At 32.6% G+C, this 18479-nt stretch overlaps 2 protein-coding genes across 2 annotated transcripts; both read right to left on the bottom strand.

Moving 5' to 3' along the window:
• Positions 1-137: 137 nt before the first annotated feature.
• On the bottom strand, positions 138-18250 carry LOC120347584 (nostrin-like). Its single transcript, XM_078117570.1, has 17 exons — positions 17828-18250; positions 14800-14979; positions 14467-14552; positions 12975-13121; positions 12343-12424; positions 11891-11953; positions 11409-11504; positions 10242-10376; positions 9570-9659; positions 8050-8169; positions 7200-7388; positions 6789-6917; positions 6426-6510; positions 5620-5700; positions 5044-5178; positions 4300-4377; positions 138-3429 (listed from the first exon to the last, which is right to left on the bottom strand). The coding sequence occupies exons 2-17, from the start codon at positions 14824-14826 to the stop codon at positions 3323-3325; spliced, it is 1650 nt and encodes a 549-aa protein (XP_077973696.1). The 5' UTR covers positions 14827-14979; positions 17828-18250; the 3' UTR covers positions 138-3322.
• Positions 15049-17821, bottom strand: LOC120325836 (uncharacterized). Its single transcript, XM_078117569.1, has one exon. The coding sequence runs from the start codon at positions 17529-17531 to the stop codon at positions 15513-15515; it is 2019 nt and encodes a 672-aa protein (XP_077973695.1). The 5' UTR covers positions 17532-17821; the 3' UTR covers positions 15049-15512.
• Positions 18251-18479: the final 229 nt, after the last annotated feature.

Here is an 18479-nt window from a genome sequence, read left to right as displayed (position 1 = left end):
GCGATAGCTACTCTGTCATATGAATTTGGTCGTAATGATGCAACCATCGAGATTTTTACCAACTTGACCAGATGAAACTAACTTCTGAACCAAACCAATAGATTGCATTATCTCTATGTAACAAAACATAGCCTGTGTCTGTTGCAAAGCTCATAGTTTATTAAAGATAGCCCATGATATACAACAATGAACACCAAAATCGCAACGTAGTGGTATTGAAAACCGTACATTTTAAACACCATTACAAAACTACAGCATTCAACACATAGTGTAAAAGAATCCCACGCCAGCAGGCATGACATATTTTATTGACAATATTCTTAAGCTCCTGTTTTTCCCATATAAAAAGGCAAGCAATCAACCTTTATATCAAGGACTTGAATATGACTAATCTCTACCAGTGAACAGTCCGAGCATTATGATTGCCAAAACCCTAGAATATTACCAGTGAACAGTCCGAGCATTATGATTGCCAAAACCCTAGAATAGAACCTCGTTTCAATGAAGTCCAAAAGTTTCTGCATTGAATTACATCAAATATTATTAATATAAGGCAGGGGTCGGCAACCTACGGCCCCCAGAGTAATATAATCCGGTCCGTGACGCTCCATTGAATTATAGTAACAAATCAGCTGTTTTGATAGACAAATAGCAACAAAACGCAGAAAAGTTGATGCCAAGTGCAAAGGGTTCAATGGCGTCGAAAATATTCAAATGGAATTTTTGAGATGCAATGCAATGAGAGAATAAATCGTTATTCCATTCGAGAGATGTATCACTGCTAATTTTTATTATAAAAAGTATCATCCGTTCGGTGTTCAACTTGCAACCCTTAATTTTGGCCCGCGATCGACAAAAGGTTGCCGACCCCTGATATAAGAAGTCCTAAAAAACGACATAATGACCTATATCAAGGGTAAATCAACTGAAAAATTTCACTATAATATAATTTCACTGTATTTTAATTTGTTTGCTCAAATCTTGTTTTCTATTTTTTCTGTTTAACAAAAGATTTCAGAACATCAAAAATTGTTAGAGAACAAGCTCTACTGAACTGCTAGAACCCATACTTATATCTCGATTTATGTTCTGTTAACCACAAAGCAAAGATGCACATTGATGTCAAAGGTTACAGATGCCATCAGTTGAGCGCTACAATCCAATACACTCTTTCCAATCCAATATACTCTGATTATATAAATAGTTTTTAATATCAGCATTCCGAATTTTTTTTTTTTGTGATGGATTTACCATTAATAATAGACTTACAGAATAGGAGTATATATAATTGCAGAGCGTACAAACAGAACTGTAGTAAAATTTGATCTTCAAAAAGCACAGTGAAAAATCACAGAAAAAATAGAAAGGCTTCTTTCAACAATGTAACGAATCTTATGCCACGATAATATCTATGCATGTATACTATAACTTGGTAGTAACCACTCAGTCCTCATGGTACATTGATGAGGTTAAAAAGTGAATACAAAACTAAAACGAGAATAAAAAACTGGTAGTTTTTTGAAAGTTTGAATGTAATTATATTTATCTTTTGATAATTGATTGTCCATTGAAAAATTTTCCAGATAAAAGGCGATATGAAAATTTGAAAGGTTAGGAACATAATTATAAACTAATTCATTGCTGACATATAGCCTGAAAGGCTGAGATAAAATATCCAAAAAACTAACCTTTAATTTCTTGATAATTGGAATGCAAAAACTTGGAACTTATATTAAATATCATAAGCAAACTGATATATAGAAATTTCATTACATAATAGAAAATGAATAGAACCACATTTTTGCCAAAACCACCTATCGAAGCTAGCAAATCATAAAACAATTTGTGCTTCAGTTGTTTGGAATTGACTAAGGTGACACACAATCTCGACCTCACAAAACAGGATATATTACAACAGAGAAATTGATAAAAAATAATAAAAGAAAAATCGAATATATATACCACAGAGACAATGATGTACAGTAGTAAATTATCAAATATACTGCATATTTGTACCAGAATGCTTATTTGACATATTTCTCCAGCAAATTTGTTACAGAAAACATTAATTTTCAGTTTGAAGAGGAATAAAACACAATCTAATATAATAATTCATAATAAAAATAAAAGGATTTTAAAGAAATAATAGTATTATAATAATTGGTGCGTACTAACCACCACTGGCTGAAAGTCAAAAAATACAAAACAGAGTTTCAAACCAATAAGTTCATATCATAAATTACAATCTAAAATTTGTTGTTTGCTCAATGTAATACCAAAAAATAACAATGCAAGAAGACAATTATGAATACGAGAAAAGGCATTTAAATCAATACGAAATTTTGCATTTTATTTGATTACAAAAAACTGCCTCGGACAGTTTTCGATCGCTCAAAATTAGAATACTGGGGAACATAAAAAAATAAATTTCATTGACTGGAAGTTGGAACACCATTTTAAGAAAGTAGCATAGCATAAATAAAAGAGAAAATGGGAATACACTGAATTCATGGATGATAATACAAATTTGAATGAATCTCATTACATTTGGTCGGATAAGGACAAAAAAACTTATATTTATTATTTCACTACGTAAAAAATGCATCAGAATGTAAAGAAGGTGAGAGAAGTTTCCTAGCAGTTCAGGCAAGTGAAACCACTAACAAAAAAGATGCTAGAAAAGAGTAGCAGTTAGGCGTAAACTACTCCAATTAACAGCTACATGAGAGTGAATGTAAACTAACCAAAACTATGAATCTTATTACAACTTTACAAGGCAAGAATATTATCCTTTCATCAGAGAACACTGAGAATATGATAGACTTTATGAGTAGATATTTTAGAAGTTACTTGAAAAAATAACCTGATTAAAAATAAAACCAAACTTTCATTTGTAAATCTGTACCAATTATGAACTGAAGTAAACCAAACCGTTCAAATCAACGTGATTCTCCAAAATATGATGAATTATGGCTACTCTTGTAGTACATGTACCAGGTTAGGGTTAGGTCATAATTTTATTCCGATTTCCCTTATTTTAGTTCTATTACGAGTTCGGGAACTGTCTTTGTTAGCCAAGTGAATATAACCCCTGCCCAAAAGTCTCAGTCCCTTTCTACAACTTGATCTAAAGTAGGCGAACAAAATTGGTTACCTCCATATTGGTAGATACACTTCTGGAGCGCTGAATTTTTTTTTTAATGTTGAGAATTATATTATTGTATGAATATGTCATCTTCAATACGGAAGCAAAGTTTCTCAGGAAGTACAGGTGCTAATGTCCAAAAACAGCATAGAAGATTATCTCTTGCAATCAGAACATTTAAGGCATTATATCAACATATGTGGCAGGGAATATTCCAACATTTCCATTGATCTCTCCTTTCCACCAGTCAGCATCACATTTATCATGAATATTTATAACGTCACCTTTAAATAACAAGAGAACAATTGGTAGAACGATATGTTTTGTGATGTGAATATTTTTATTCATAGACAATATCTCATTTATAGACTTTATCTCATAGAACGATAACAGCTATAAAAATTGGTAAAATATGATATATTATCTTTTATCATATGAAAAGAATGACTTAAAATGTATATAAAGTTACTATCAGACATTGTTTTGCTATGAATTTCCATAGATGTAAAACATCTCTTTGTAAGAATGTGTATGAAAGTTTGGAAGAGTTTTGTGAGAGCAATAAAATATTTTATGATGAAACGGAAAGGTATATTAAATTGCATTGAATTGTGAATGAAGTGTGGTTGAATTGAAGTGTGTGTGTAAAAAGAAAACAAATATTTAACTTTTTTTTGAAGCTAAGCTGATTAAAAAGAAAATATATTTTTAACTATCCATTAGATCCAAGTTAATTCGGGATGTTCAGAACAAGAACCAAAATTGGTTCTAAATATTTAGGAATATAAGAATTACTGTTTTGCTAGTGAATATGTCAGAAATGATCTAATATTCATTCGAATCAAAATATGTTACAAGTTTCAATTACAGATAGGTACAAACAGATGAAGTGTGGAAATGTCTAATACAATGCTATATTCCAGCCGGTTGGCATGATTATACATCAGATTATCCAGATCCCTCAATGTATATTCAACTAACTTGAAAAAACAAAATGAATCATGGAGAATTTAAGAAAACCGCTAATTATAATCAGATATGGGGTAAGGGGTACTTCGTAATGGGATCATTACTACGTACATCATTGAACAGACTTTTATCCACATAAATCGGCAAGATTTTATTTGACAAAAAGTAAAAAACAGCAAGATTACCTTCTTCAATTGTAAGTTCATCAGATTGCCTTGAATCGTATCTGTATTTAGCGATACATCTAGCAGATGGCTTATGACCTGAATATGAAAGTTAAATAACCTGAATATGAAAGTTAACACATTTCGAATCAAAAATAATACGAGCAAATGTAACAATACCATAATTCCACTAAAAATGAATGCAATGAAGTGATTGCAGCACTGTATCGTCTACACATTAACCACTAATGCCAAAGAAGTATGTACCCATAAAAGCAAACTATCATTAACGAATGATCATTTACTTTAGAACAGTCAAAGCTAAGTCTAATCACATTATTTTTTAGACTGCACCACACCTCATTGGAACATTAATCAGTGAATTTAACAGAAATAAACACAAAACTAGTAATACATTGACTTGGGGTCAGATTATCATTCCTTCGCTCAGAACTGTACCCTGCTATCAGTCAGTTCAAGTGATCGACTCAACTCGAGTTACCATTTACCAAAGACTTAGTGTAACTCCAATCATCAAATAATAGCCAGTGAAACCTAATAATAACTCAACAGATCGGCTCAACTTCGGACGCAATTAACATACATTAAGATACGACGAATCTTATGCGAAGGAACGGTTTATCGTGATAAAAGACTCGACTATCGAGGTTCGGGACTGTTATCACTGTTATCAGTAACTTGATCCAATAGAATTAAGGTAAATTCCATTAAAATGAAATACCAGAATCAATTTCAAAATATTACCTGTTGAATTTTGAGGAGGTGGTGCAGGAGCTTGTTTTCTATTATTATTATTTGACATCCCGTAACTTAAATTCTGCATTTGTTTCGCGGTTAATGTTCCTCCTCTGTTGAAGCTTTTTGATTTTGGAGCAACAGCTAAAATATATCATCAGAACACAGCCTCTCATAATTCTGGAGTTGGCAGACTGTTTCTTACATAAAAACTGTTATGTACAACATCGACGTTTCATTGATATTTTCAAAACTATAACCATTATCCATTATTTTCTTTCCTTTGTGACGATTACAAAATTTACTACAGCTCACGCACAAAAAAATTTCCCTCAATTTTTGCTCATTGTGTTTCGAAATATTAGTCATTTACTACTATTAGTTATTTTTGTGTCCTGAAATTTTTGTTATCAAATAAAATCTTATGAATGACTTGTCATTTGTGCCTCAAAAAGGGGCAATTCCAAAAACTTTAAATAAAACAAAACAATTTAGCTAGAATATTGCCAAATAACTTCAAAATTTAACTTTTCTGCATGAAATATGTTTATTTTTCTTTTGAGTTTAAATGTAAAAATACAACACCTGATCTCATGATACCGATATCATCTGTAGAATGAATATTGTCAGATTGAGATCTTTGCTTCGGATAATTCTGGGTTTGAACTGAAATAAAAAATAAGGCATTTAAATATTGCTTTCGCAGAATAACTATGTTTTGCGTGCATTTTGGAACAGTACAGAAGCGTTACATAAATTGTATTACAGGTACTACTATGATAATTTTTTTGTATGAACATATTTATGCATAGAATGCAGAATTCAAATATTTCATGATTGTCCTCTGACACCTACTGCATGTCATTTTTCACTGTCTAATGTAATATATTTCAATTTCTGTGCGCCTAATGAATATGTGAATATTCCTAACGTATCAGTTTAATAGCATGAGCATAACATTTGACACCTAATGGAGTTCCCCATTCAAATTAGATTAGCAATTTGTACATAATGTAGATATGTTTTATATAACAAACCTGTTTAAAATAAATATTTATTTACATACTGGCATTTGGCTTTATTGGATAACTAACTTTGGGACTTTAACATTCGTATTGTTACAACTGATTCATTTACCAACTATTTAAAAAATTGTTTTCTTGTATATACATTTATTGGGCCATGTTCACAACACGACGTAAGTACTTCTAGTTGGTGTGGCACAACCATTTTTGTATATGTTATTCCTAACCCCCACCTGACTACGTCATTCAAAAATTACGTCACTTCGACTCCCATTACATTTCTATACACTATTCATTTTTATCATGATTCATGAAAATTCAAGTCATGATTTTATCCGACCAATGATTTGAAATGTGTTACATTACCTGGATTATATCCATTCGATGAACTAAAAACAATATCATCATTCATGCCATCATATGGAAGTTTCAGTGTTGAATGCATAATACCCTGAAAATATAAATATAATACAAATTAGATACCTTTTTAGCATTTCTTCAATTTTATTTGGACCTAAATTTTAATTTTTCGTAACAAAAAACTAAATTTTCCTAAGATTAATAAGTTTACCTATCTCTGGTAATATTTTTCAAAATCTAATCCTAAGGATATTAATAAGATAATTTTCACATATATCCCAGGAGAGAGGAAAAGTTGGGAAGATGACCTGACCTGTGGACCACTGAAACAAGCTCAACAAAGACTTCCAAATTACACAACAAACTAACCTGTTTATCATAATGGTTTTCAATTGACCCAGCTAATGGATGGGGATCCACAGATGATCCGTTAACAGTTGATATCGCTTTCTGAAGTTTTGAACGATTGACGTCAAGGAATGTTATCATTGAAGATATCTGAAATTTTTATTATAAATCATCACCAGCACTTTTACAAGTGTCGTTTGGGGATGATTATTCAATTCTGGAATATATGTAACTTTATCCATAAAACTATGAAATTTATACAAATATACACAAAATATCTGTCAATGAGTCAAGACAGGTCCATAATATGATATGACACAATAAAACAGCCTGAATATGACACAAATAAATGCAACTCATGATGAATGGAAATATGAGATACAAGGAATCTGTTCTGAAAATGTGTTTGAATATTCTTATTCTTTCACAAACCGCAGATAATTTTTGTCTCATCTCTGTTTTCTCATCTTCTGTAGATCTAGAAGATTGAGCATCCATGAGTCGTTGCATTCCATCATAATGTGCTCGTTCTTTTTGTAAATCACCAAGGAACTTTTCAAGTGGTTTTGTCAAACCTGAAACCCTTCTTCCCGCTTTTATTCGATTGCTGAAATTCTCTGCCTGGAAAGATAATGATAACAAGAGGATAACTGAATGCAATGTGCCAGAGTTTTATTAAGCTTTTCATGTACCAAAAACATTTCTCGGACTAAGCAAACCCATTCTCAAAAATAAACAAATATATTCGACATCACATGATAACTATTATGTGTACAATATGATTGTCAATTTCCCCTTCGATAGATCCCATCTGATTGAGTGGATAGCAATGTGAATATATTAACGGAGTAGGGCCCAAAATGTTTAAATTTGTCAGTTTTCTATGGCAAACCTACAAAACGTGTGTCCACACAAGTTTCAAAACCATACATCAGTGTCACATTTGTATTTTTTATCCATGACCCCTAAATAGGTCTAGCAATCTAGCATTAATACAGACTTTGATATGTCAGCCTAACATGGCAGAATTCAGGCAGTCAGGAAATAAATGAATGGGATTTATGAATCTAAATCCTTATAAACATATCTAACAATTACAAAACTCTATCATAAGACTCTCATCTAACAAGACTCTATCACGAGACTCTCATATAACAAGACTCTATCACGAGACTTTCGGAGCTACTTTTGAATAATCAACAAAATCTGTTACGCTGAAAATATGTTTCAATTTTATTACAACAGAAAAGAAAATCTGATAACTGTAATAAAACATACTCACAAAATAGGAACAAAGTTGTCGTTCTGATTGATATGAGGAAGATTTTCTATGTTGGACAACAATTCTGATCTCTCCCTCTGGATCGAGATTAGCTGTGTTTTTTTTCACTTGCTCGCAACTCTGAAATGGGAGATTTACTTGGTGAATATACAAAGCAAGTGAAGTAGTATCAATAGCATATGATGCAAAACAACATATCACAAAATGATGTAGTTATGGTCAACTAAATTTGATTTTTATATCCTGAAAAACTGAATTGGTGACGATCATCATTGAACTAAATTTTTAGTTTTTAATCCAGCTAACAAATGTAATGTAGGATTCTAGAAAAATAGTATCATAGTCATCAGCAATGCAAATGTACAATAAACCAAAACCTTTTCAAAAAAAGAAACTGGTGCATGTGTTTTTTATATGCACCAAGAGTTAATGGTATGCAGCTAAGACAATAGGGGTAATACCATAATACAAAAATTTTGATATGGCCATTTGAAGCACCAAATATTAATACAATTATGCTTGATAAAAGTCATGCATTAAACAATGCGAAGAAAAGTCTTGGTGGTGGGACTTTCAAGAACTTACAGTAAAGTGCAAGCAAACATTCTGCTTCTGTATTCTACTGTGACATAGATGAAGTCAGTATCCATAATTATGCACAATATAACAATCAAGTCTTTCAAACAATACCTATACCAATATAATTTGAAAAAAATGGCTTTGGTGAGTTTACTTCATATACCGAACGCACCGAACGGTATCAATTTTGAAAGCGCTGTGACATAACTATTTTCATTGTATACCTCATACCAAAATGTTTCATGTCAAAGGTGTTTCGATGTGGATGTAGTTAAAGAAAAAGTTACTTAATGAAATGCCTGCAAAACTCATTTTTGCAAAATAAAATTTCCAAGTTTAACATACTTTCGTAGTACCGGTACAGTTTTATTACATCTACAACAGGTGAAACTCTAATAGGATTTGAATTGAAAAATAAAGAAATGTCCTACATCAATGTACAAAACTCATTACTGAATAACAAAACAATGCCATAGAAATAATAATAAGTAAAACAAAATGTAAACATATTACATGGCGACAGCAATATCAGTTAACAACTATAAAATATGTATAAAGTATGCAAAACAACTTCTCAATGTCACGACAGGGAACATTAAGCAACATTCTATTGAAGCAAAGACTTTGGACAAGCATACAATAATTGCTCACTAAAAGTTAAAATAGATCAGCCAGCAGCACATTACAAATGCATTGGACTTCAGTAATCAAAAATAAATCTTTCAAGTTAATAATTTACGAATTTATTATTAGAAACTGGAATATCGTTCAAACCCATTAAAATGTTTTTACTGTATTCAAACTTAAAATATGGCAATTGACAGACAATGATATAATAATACATAGAAATACAGACAGAGTCATAATGATCATCACAAAGCTAATATTTATTTATAAAGTTTAATGATCAAATATGTACACATACAACGTGTGGTACATACCGTTGAAAGTTGTTGTGAAATGTTTGATATTAATGATGAATACGACATCGCAACACGACACGAGAGATCTAATTTGTTTCGTTCCAAATCCTGGAATACAAAGTAAACAATCACTTCTATATTCAAATAAGACAAGAATTTTTGACTATTCTAATAAATATATAAGAAGATGTCTAAAACTAACACCTGAAAATGTTGATTTACTTTAATAAATGGACATTTTATAGTGTTAAGTACCAAGAAAGATAATCTATCTATGTACTAATGATGGACAAGCATAAATTAATGTAACCATTCAATGGCTAATATGGTATTTATGAAACAAGAGAGACCCGAGTTTTGTAAACATCACGATCAATTTTGCTAAATCTCAATGTACAGAAACAAGAAATCAATAGGCAATGAAATATTTTATAGGTTGTTGAAATGTTGGGTTTCCAAACAATAAAAGCTCCAATTTATGACATGAAAATTGATATTTCAAAAGCTTGTATTAATTGCTTATATAGCAGTTAGGGATAGACACAGGCCATAACATGAAAGTGGACATATTGTGGGAATGAAAAAAATTTGCCAGCACACATACCGAGTGATATTTTAAGTCTTTCAAAGGGTCGAGAAAAACGCGATTGGTAGAAAAACGGCCAAGACTATCATATAACTGCTACTCACTTGTACTCGGACACAAAAATTTTTGCTGGCATTTTCCCACTCATTTTGTTTCCTTTGTAATTCGAGTAATGATTCGTAATATTCTTCATCTGTTCTTGAGGATAGCAAATCATTCTTTGTTTGTTTTTGAGCCAACTGAAAAAACAAGCAAATATTAGAATAGAAGAAAATCTTAGAATTCAAACAGTTATGATTAAAATCGCTTTTTATCACTGACTGAGGTCATATCCTACCTCATGCACGTAATACACAAACTTTTTAATGACCATAACTAAATTGGGATGTTTTTTTAAATGATGGTTTTTCATGTCTTTTGCAATAAGAAGCTACTGTTTTTGGAGGGAATATAATTTTTCCCATTCAGCATTGCCTATCCAATTCATTACACCGTGGTTGAGGTGGTGGGCATGAAAATTGACTGCTAGCACTAACCAATCACAGCTGTAATAAACAGGTTTCAGATCACATTGATCACAGAGTTTAGCCATGTATATTTCAAATTTTGGTTGAAACATTCCAAATTCACATATTACAATAATTTAACAAGGCATATCCATTGTTTTTACCTATAAGAGTAGCGATGGGCTTATTATACAAATGAAAATTCACCAAACATGACATCATTTGAAAATTTTGGAACGAGTAAATCCATAGAAAATATCACGAACAATGTATATAAATACAGGAATTTGGTTTCATTAATCAATAACAATTTCTCAAACCTGAGAATAGATTGTCAAGTTTTGCCAATTTTATAATTTGCATGCATGAAATATGAACGTGAACGTCAGTAACACTAAAGATATCTTACTACAGGTCTCAACATACATTAATACACACAAGTCTGCACAGTTCTTTTTACAATATTCTCTGGAATTTCAATTTCGTTCAGGTTTTAAAATAGAGCAAAATGTATCTCAATATTTGACATGATGGTGCATGTAGTAAATCGATAATTTTTTCCACTCTTATAGTTTTTGGAACAAGCACTATCGAACAACTTGAAATCTGAATTTCATATGAATGATACATTGATGTAATCAGCAATATCTAAAGCTAAGTAAGTTGGAATACCGCAGATGACAATGATACAACAAAATCTTTATTTTCTCTTGTGTCCATTTCAGTAACACTTTGCTTCAAATATCGAGATAAAGAATTACATACTTTTGTTTCATCATTTTTGGTTTTTGGTCGAGCACCTTCCAACTGATCACAAATTGCTTCTTTTTCTTTTGAAAGCTGATGATGTCTTTTCTTTAACTAAATTAAAAAATATTAAGCTAACTGACATAGCTATATTCAAACTTACATTTTTGTTACGCTTGTTCATTCTAATCAGTACTATAATTAGTCACATGGCTCACATTTATCCTTGTTTGGACCATCGCACGTTTTCAAAACCTTGAAATGGATTTCATCTGACTTCATTGCACAGTAATCAGCCAATCACTGTGAAAATTGCCAAGCAATTCTAGCAATTGTCTAGCTAAAATCAACTAACATCATAAGAGGTTGATAATACCATGAAAAAACTACACCAAATTGAAGTTCAAATCCATGCTACGTACCGTAATTAAATCCATATGATTCATGTTTAAAACCTTGAATTCAACAACTTACATAAAACAGTATGTACATTTATTTACCTTTGAATGTTCCATTATTCGATCTGCCAGTGTTTTGCTTGTACTTTCAACTGTAAGTTCCAGCTAATAACAAAAATAATATATATCCTATTGAAAATAAAGAATTTGTGAAAACGAATATTGCATAGTGAACACATTAGTAAACAGAGATAAACGAATGCTGAAATATATGAAAGCGAAGGTGAGTGTTAGCGGGAATCGTACCAGATGTCATATAAAGAAATGCCCCAAAAATTCAAAAACAAGAAAATTTGAGTTGATATTCCAAGTCCTCGATAAATAATTTGAGAAAACTGGATGTAATAGACTTGCAAGCTTCTCTGAAAATTTGAAATCTACTTGTCTAAAAGTTCAAAGAAAAGCGATTCCTTGCCAACAGAAACAACTACAAAAAGAATACCAACAGTAATTTGGCAAAATGAACCATAGTGTGATAATGAGTCTCCACATACCGCTTTTCGCAGTTTCGTTTGATTTTCAACATTTGAGACAGAAGGTTTCACACAATCTTCTAAAAGTGATGAGCTGAATTTTCTAAACAAGAATCCGCAAAATTAGTGAGAGAGAAATAAAATATATGTTTTGAAAGTATGTTCCCACCACACGTTTTTCAAGATATGAATTTTCTGTTAAAATAGTTTAATGCCACTCTATTGTCTATGATAATGAACATTTTTATTTTTGTTCATATAACATGAAACTGCATAAGATGAATAGATGATAAGACATGAATGAAATCCGACAAGGGTATTAGCAGTTTTAAAAGACAGATTTATATGTTAGAGGCAGCATTAAAAGATGCATCAAGTTAAATAAAATTCCTGTAGTATCGAGGTTCTAATCTACCAAAAAAATAAATCTAACAATAAAATTGAAAACTTTGTAGTTCATAGAATGCAATCATGATCCTGAAGTTCTGTAATCCGACTGAACATATATACATTTCATATTGCTTATTCTCAATTAACTCTTTTTTATTACAAGCACAGAAGAAATGGACCAGGTCATATTATAACCAAAAGCTTGTGTGTATATCATATAAATGTATATATTCCCAAAACAAGTTTTCAAGTTTAGAATTTACCTGTGAGCATCAGAATGAATCTCCATTTCACTACATATTGACTTCCATAGTGTTGACAATGGTGAGCCAATTAAACTAGAACAAGCTTTATTCAGCCTTTGGCTCAATCTCTTCACAGACTTTGCATAAGCAAGTTCAGCTGATGCTCTGAAAATATATAAATATTATTATTAATTATTGTTATAGGCCCATTAATTAAATTAATAGAAAAATTAAAAAAAAAATAATAGCAACCAAGTCCATGCATCTGAAAACAAGTAACTGGCTAACTAATCCCATAACCGACATGGACTGGTAACCGGCCGTTTCTTCGCCATATGATTAAGCCGTCTTATCCTCGTTCAACCCTCCCAGGATAAATATGTGAATTCTAACTGTCAGCATCTTCCTTTCATAGCATCCATACATAAAATAAAAATATAACGACACAATGAAAACTGAAATGACATTAATTATCATCTTATCTCATTATGGTCTTTTATTTAAAATACTATTGAGCTATGTAGTACAGTAGTGGTATAGGATTTTTGTATATATGTCTGACTATGGCATTTTAATGGATAAACATTTAATTATATACTTTATAACATACACATAAGGTTATATTTGTATGTACTAGTCTATACCTCATTTTGTGGCTAGTTCACCAAACGCTTTGTGGCTAGTTCACCAAACACTGTCAAGTACTTCCAGTTGGCCTGGCATAACCACTTTCGCATATGTCATGTCTAACCCCCACCTGACTACGCCACCCAAAAATTACGTCACTACAACGTCACAGTGACAAAATAAGACCCGTCAAAGTATACAGATTGTCGTCCAAAATTTGCAGACGATGGCTATGACAGATGAAATCAAGCAAGCTATTTCTCTCTTTTTCACATCGTATTGATCTCGATATGAGAGAGATCGCTGGCGTTAGCGAGTTCGTTATCGACGGCGGAGATGCCATCACTACATATGGTATTCCTAACCCCACCTGGCTATGTCATCCAAATATTACGTCACTACGATGTCACAATCACGCCATAGATCTTGCCAAAGAAGAGCTACAATCGCCCGAAATGGCATCTCTGACGATGATAACGAACTTGCTAACGCCAGCGACCTCTCTTAAATTGGGATCATTACGACGAGAAAACGAGAGAAACAGCTTGCTTGATTTTGAGTGTTCATCTGCACGTTTTGGACGATGATCCACATACGTTGACGGACCTATTTTGTCACAGTGCAGCAGTGACGTGGTAGTGATGTAATTTTTGGATGACGTAATCAGGTGGGGGTTAGAAATGACATATGCAAAAATGGTAATGCTATGTCAACTAGAAGTACTTGATGGCGTTTAGAGAACATGAGCCCCTAATTTGAATAGTCATTCTGTGATCCCTTTCCGTAAATTAATTCATTTATTTCTGTATTTTGCCCAAATTCAGAAATTCTATCTGTCTATGTCTATGCATTTCGAACATACAGATTTCACACAACTACCCACCTTTCACCCATTATTGCAAGTATCTCTTTACAGAAATCATCCCCTTGTTTGCAATGCTTTTTGAGTTCATCAAACCCCACATGGCCCTGTAAACAAGGGACACGTGTGTTATTTCTTATAATGTAGAAAAAACAGGAGTTAAAGTCATGTGTTACAAACTATGTTTATACTGTTATAAGTTATTTTATGTCTGTATGCAGGTATGTCAGGTTTGTATTGCAGTATTATCTTGTTATGTCTCCAACAAGTTATGTTTCACTCCATTCAGTCACTAAATGAATAACCGAAAAATCAGAAATTATCGAATCTCTAATGACGAAATGAAAAACTTACCATAAAGGAATTAATAAATTCGGACATAGCGATATCCTGCAGTATCCAGGTATCAGAGTGTTGTCAGGTTGTAAACCTCAACGGCCTGATGGCTGTATAACAGTATCCTGTATAATCTACAAGTGTTTCAATATTCCGTTGGCACTAAGTAAAGATCAACTAACAGACTGGCTACAATGCCTGTACCAGTGTTGCCAACTGTTCGGTGCTAAAATAATCTAGAATCTTCACAAAAAATATCTAGAATAATCTAAATTCAAAAAATAATAATCCAAATAATAATCCAAAAATACCAAAGTTACATTTTCAATGAAAAAACGAAGATTGTAATGTAAAGAAAAATGATTACTCATATCAATACAGCTTTTCGAACATAAGTAAGGTAACTTAAGTATTTATCATGAGAAAAAATGAAAGCTTGTTGCACCACAATAATTATGGATTTACTTTTTAGTGTCTGCAATCACCGAATATCAAATACACTAATAAAAAAGAAACAATATACAAATAACAATATTTATGAAGTAAATAGAACATTGAATTTTCCTATTTTACTGTAATTTGGTTCCTTTGTCTCGAAATAGGGATACTACTAAGTTCACACAGCATAATTATCCGTGTGATACAGGTCATTTAATATTTTAATTAATTATAAGCAAGTTATGCGACTACATGAACACTTTTGAAACTGTAACAGAAATTACAAGTACAAACTACAACTGTTGCAATTCTCTAAAGTTAATATCTTCTACATATGAAAGATCTATGGGATGAGATGCTGAAGTTGACTGGCTCTGATATTGGTAGACAGCGCTTGTTCCTATCTCTGCAATGACTTTTGGTGGATACTTGTAAGTGGAGCAGCACTCTTCTTTTCTTATCAACCCAAATTTTACAGTTAAGATGGCATTCAGCAGCTGCAGTGACATTCTGTTTCTTGGTTTTGACTTGACATAATTCATTGCACTAAATACTCTCTCAATTTCAGCATTTGAATGAGGTAGAATTAGGGCTGAAATTGCACACTGGAAAAGTTCTAAAAATGGATTGCATCCTGAAGCATCCCTATAGTCACCCACTTCACTCCAAAAGGCTTCTGTATCATCCTTATGCACCCAGTCCACAAGATTTATCTTGCTTAGTTGGTATTCTGCTTGAGAGATAGATTGATCAGAGGCCCCCAAAAATTTCATAACTTCACAGATGGCAGCTTTGTCTTTAAGTGGTTGAAGCATGTTAATAACAGAGAAGCAAGAAATGTTCTGCAGAACTTTAAGATTATCAGGTAGACGCTGCTTTAACTGTTTATGCAGTGCCAGTAAAAAATCACAGCATCTTTTTCTTATACAAGTTTCATCAGTATTGGTAAGTTTATTTTGCTTCTTCAAATCTTGAATTTTCCACTCAAATCTGTAGCCTAAGTATGGTTTTGGGTCCAGATACTCTTCAATGTTAGAATTAAGTAGATCAATATTACAGGTTGGCGATACAAGCTTTTTTGCAATTGATTTCATCAGCATTGTTAGATCATTTAATAGTTTCACTTTTTCAATGTTTTTGGATTCAAACAGTTTGTTTACTTGTTGTACTTCAGTCAAAATTGGACTTAGAAACAGAAGGAAGGCCAAATTTTTTTCATCTGAGTACATTTCATACAGAACTTCTGCAGTATAGCACTTTTCTGACAATCGTGAAACTTCAAAGTGAGTTTTTAGTTCCAGCCATTGTTCTAAGATTCTTTGAACAGCTGGTTGAATAGATAACCATCTTGTTTGACAATCTTTAGGAATTTTCAAAGGTGATGTGCCATCATTCAAAGTTTGATACAGAGTCTTATACCGATATTGCCTGGTAGATGAATGTGAGAACCATTTATGTGTCTCGGTAATCAAAAAATTAAGGTGTCTTGGCAGGCTATCTGCCGATGCTTGTGAGACTGCCAATTGAATAGAATGGCATACACATTTTATAAGAATAAGGGATGGTATCTCGGCCCTCAGTTGTGCATGAACACCCTTATTTATGCCAATCATCACACTCGCATTATCTGTTCCAATTGCTACAAGATTCTTCAGACTCAATTTATGTGAACCGAGTACGTTCTTAATAGCTATAACAATGTGCTGAGCATCACAAGCTGTAAGTTCAGTAAGTTCCAGATAGGTTGACACAATCTTTTTTTCAGACATGCTGTAATAAACTATAGATATGCCTAGTAACTTATGTACTGTTATGTCTGTGGACTCATCTATCAGAATGCTAAATCTGCCATCACCAATATCTCGTCTTAGGTCTGTTTTAAAATGCTCACACAGAGTATTTCTTATGATATGGGTACATTTAGTTCGGTGCATTTTCATTTCAGACACTGTTTTGTTTGTAGGGAGATTTCTTTTACATAAATCAACTAAATGGTCGCAATTAGAAATAGCTGAGTGGCAACATAAAAATGTGGAAATAGACACTTCCAGCTCTGCTGTTTCAGAGTTTTTAATAGTCATAAATGGATCAAGAGTCCTGGTAGTGAATGGACAAGCTTTCAAATGTTTCTGAGTTTTAGTATGCTGCTTCAAATCTTGATATTTTGCTTTGACATCACATTTACAGAACTTGCAGAATGCCTTAGATGCATCAGCAGCCACGGGCGCTATCCACTCTTTCAGTGAGTCATCTTTTAGCCACTGTTTTCGAAATTTCTGGTCGTATCGTTTGCCACTGGTTTCTTTAGACATATCTCCCTTGTCTGCTTGTTGTTTTGAGCACTATCACTGCAGTACCTTTTCTGTATTTATTCTCTACATATGTTATTCACTGCTATAGATACCGGTGAACTGCACTTCACTTCTTTGCCACTATACAGCTAGAGAACAATGCAAAATAACATTTGTCAAAATAATCTAAATATATCTAAATGAATGCTAAAATAATCTATAAAATAATCTAGCATCTAAATGGGTATTTCTTACATCTAAATCATACGAAAATAATCTAAATCTAGATTTAAATAATCCAAGTTGGCAACACTGGCCTGTACAGTCAGACAGTTGTATGCTGCAATGCGTTGTCTCTAACGCCAAAACGGTGCCAGCGTGTGGAGAGTGCAGCCAAGTACAGAAGTAGCCAATTTTGCTTACCGTATTATGCCGTCAAATCAGACCCTTTATCAAGTCGTTAGAGATGAACTAAGTAGGTATAGTCCGCAGATAAGTGGACCTTTTTGGCCCAAGTTTGATTTCAGACATAAAGTTTTTTTTATTTGTGATTATTCATCTTGGGGTCATTGCCCTTCATTTCTACATGGGTGTGGAGTTTGCAGCCTTGAGCAATTTTTTTTACGGCTCGATATTTGTATTAGTGTTTTTCGTCAAACCTGTGCATCATAATGACGCACAACCTGAACCATAACCTGTTACAATACTATGTTCAGGTTGTGCGCAATCTTGGTGCACAAACTACGCAAGCACCAAATTCACTAGGAAATAAAATCAATAACATTTAGGTATTTATTGAGATATTTGTATTAGTGTTTTTCGTCAAACATGTGTATCATAATGACGCACAACCTGAACCATAACCTGTTACAATACTATGTTCAATTGTTCAGATTGTGCGCAATCTTGGTGCACAAACTACGAAAGCACCAAATTTACTAAGAAATAAAATCAATAACTTCTAGGTAT

The sequence above is a fragment of the Styela clava genome, chromosome 11 (assembly GCF_964204865.1).
Source record: "Styela clava chromosome 11, kaStyClav1.hap1.2, whole genome shotgun sequence".
Lineage (NCBI taxonomy): Eukaryota > Metazoa > Chordata > Ascidiacea > Stolidobranchia > Styelidae > Styela > Styela clava.
This window is presented reverse-complemented; position numbering and strand designations above follow the sequence as displayed.

What these genes read in the sequence shown, in the direction of transcription:
- LOC120347584 (XM_078117570.1), bottom strand. Translation starts at nt 14,826, where the DNA reads ATGTCCGAATTTATTAATTCCTTTATG. An exon ending in CCAAAAATGATGAAACAAAA is followed by an intron (nt 10,377 to 11,408) that starts GTATGTAATTCT and finishes TTGTTTTTTCAG; the next exon opens with TTGGCTCAAAAACAAACAAA. An exon ending in AAAACCATTATGATAAACAG is followed by an intron (nt 6,511 to 6,788) that starts GTTAGTTTGTTG and finishes TTATATTTTCAG; the next exon opens with GGTATTATGCATTCAACACT.
- LOC120325836 (XM_078117569.1), bottom strand. Translation starts at nt 17,531, where the DNA reads ATGTCTAAAGAAACCAGTGGCAAACGATACGACCAGAAATTTCGAAAA.